The sequence below is a fragment of the Pteropus alecto genome, unplaced genomic scaffold, assembly GCF_000325575.1.
Source record: "Pteropus alecto unplaced genomic scaffold, ASM32557v1 scaffold75, whole genome shotgun sequence".
NCBI classification, from domain to species: Eukaryota; Metazoa; Chordata; class Mammalia; order Chiroptera; family Pteropodidae; genus Pteropus; species Pteropus alecto.
In genome coordinates, this window is record NW_006440638.1 from 24,814,359 (window position 1) to 24,815,189 (window position 831).

General features: G+C 67.6%; 1 protein-coding gene across 1 annotated transcript in view; it reads left to right on the forward strand.

The window, feature by feature from the left end:
- Window positions 1-6: 6 nt before the first annotated feature.
- TKT (transketolase) overlaps window positions 7-831 on the forward strand; it is a 24,791-nt gene continuing 23,966 nt past the window's right edge. The window contains exon 1 of the mRNA XM_006917538.2: window positions 7-204. Coding sequence (XP_006917600.1) covers window positions 98-204 — 107 coding nt within the window. The 5' untranslated portion in view covers window positions 7-97. The remainder of the gene's footprint in view (window positions 205-831) is intronic.

Below are 831 nucleotides of genomic sequence, written 5' to 3' on the forward strand. Positions count from 1 at the left end.
GCGGCACCCGGCCTTGGCCGCTGCCGGTCTCTGCCTTAGCCACCGCGCTACCTCCGAGTCTCCGCGTCCTCCAGCCTCCTGCTCACCCCCCCGCGCCATGGAGGGCTACCATAAGCCTGACCAGCAGAAGCTGCAGGCCCTGAAGGACACAGCCAACCGCCTGCGCATCAGTTCTATCCAGGCCACCACAGCTGCCGGCTCGGGGTGAGCTTGGGGCCGGGGAGAGGGCGCCGGGCCCGGCGAGGCTCAGGTTAGGGTGGGGGAGCCGTTTTCGGACGCCGCGGGCGCTCCAGCTCCGTGCGGCGCTGCACGATGCCACCACGAAGGAGGCGGCCAGAGCCAGGTCAGGTGGTGGAGACGCGCGCCTTGCAGGACCCTGGCCCGAGGCACCTTCCGCTCCGCTGCGCCGCGCCCTCTCAGCCCAGCTTCCGCCTGGTGGGCCTCGGCGCCCTGTGCGCCTCAGGCTGTATCTCTGCCCTCGCAAGAGTCCAGCTACCCGGCTGCGCTGTGCGGCAGAGGACGTGCGGCTTGTGAACGGCGCAGTCCCCTCTGTGGCCATGCCGGGAAGGCCACCATAATTGTGCTTTCGCAGAGCGCCAGGCCTTGTGCCGTGCGCCCTATACGCGTGGCCCCCTAGACCCCTTCCATGTCCTGTGTGGGGAAACCGAAGCTCAGAGTCAGTTTCCCAAGGCCCCACACGGAGAGAGCTGGTATTTGAACCCGAGCTCCCCAACTCGGGAGCGCAGGGTTTAACCCCTCATCTTGCAGGGAGGCTCTGGGCCCGGCCTTTTCCCCATCTCACTTGCCCTCCCTTTGCCATCTCACATTCCT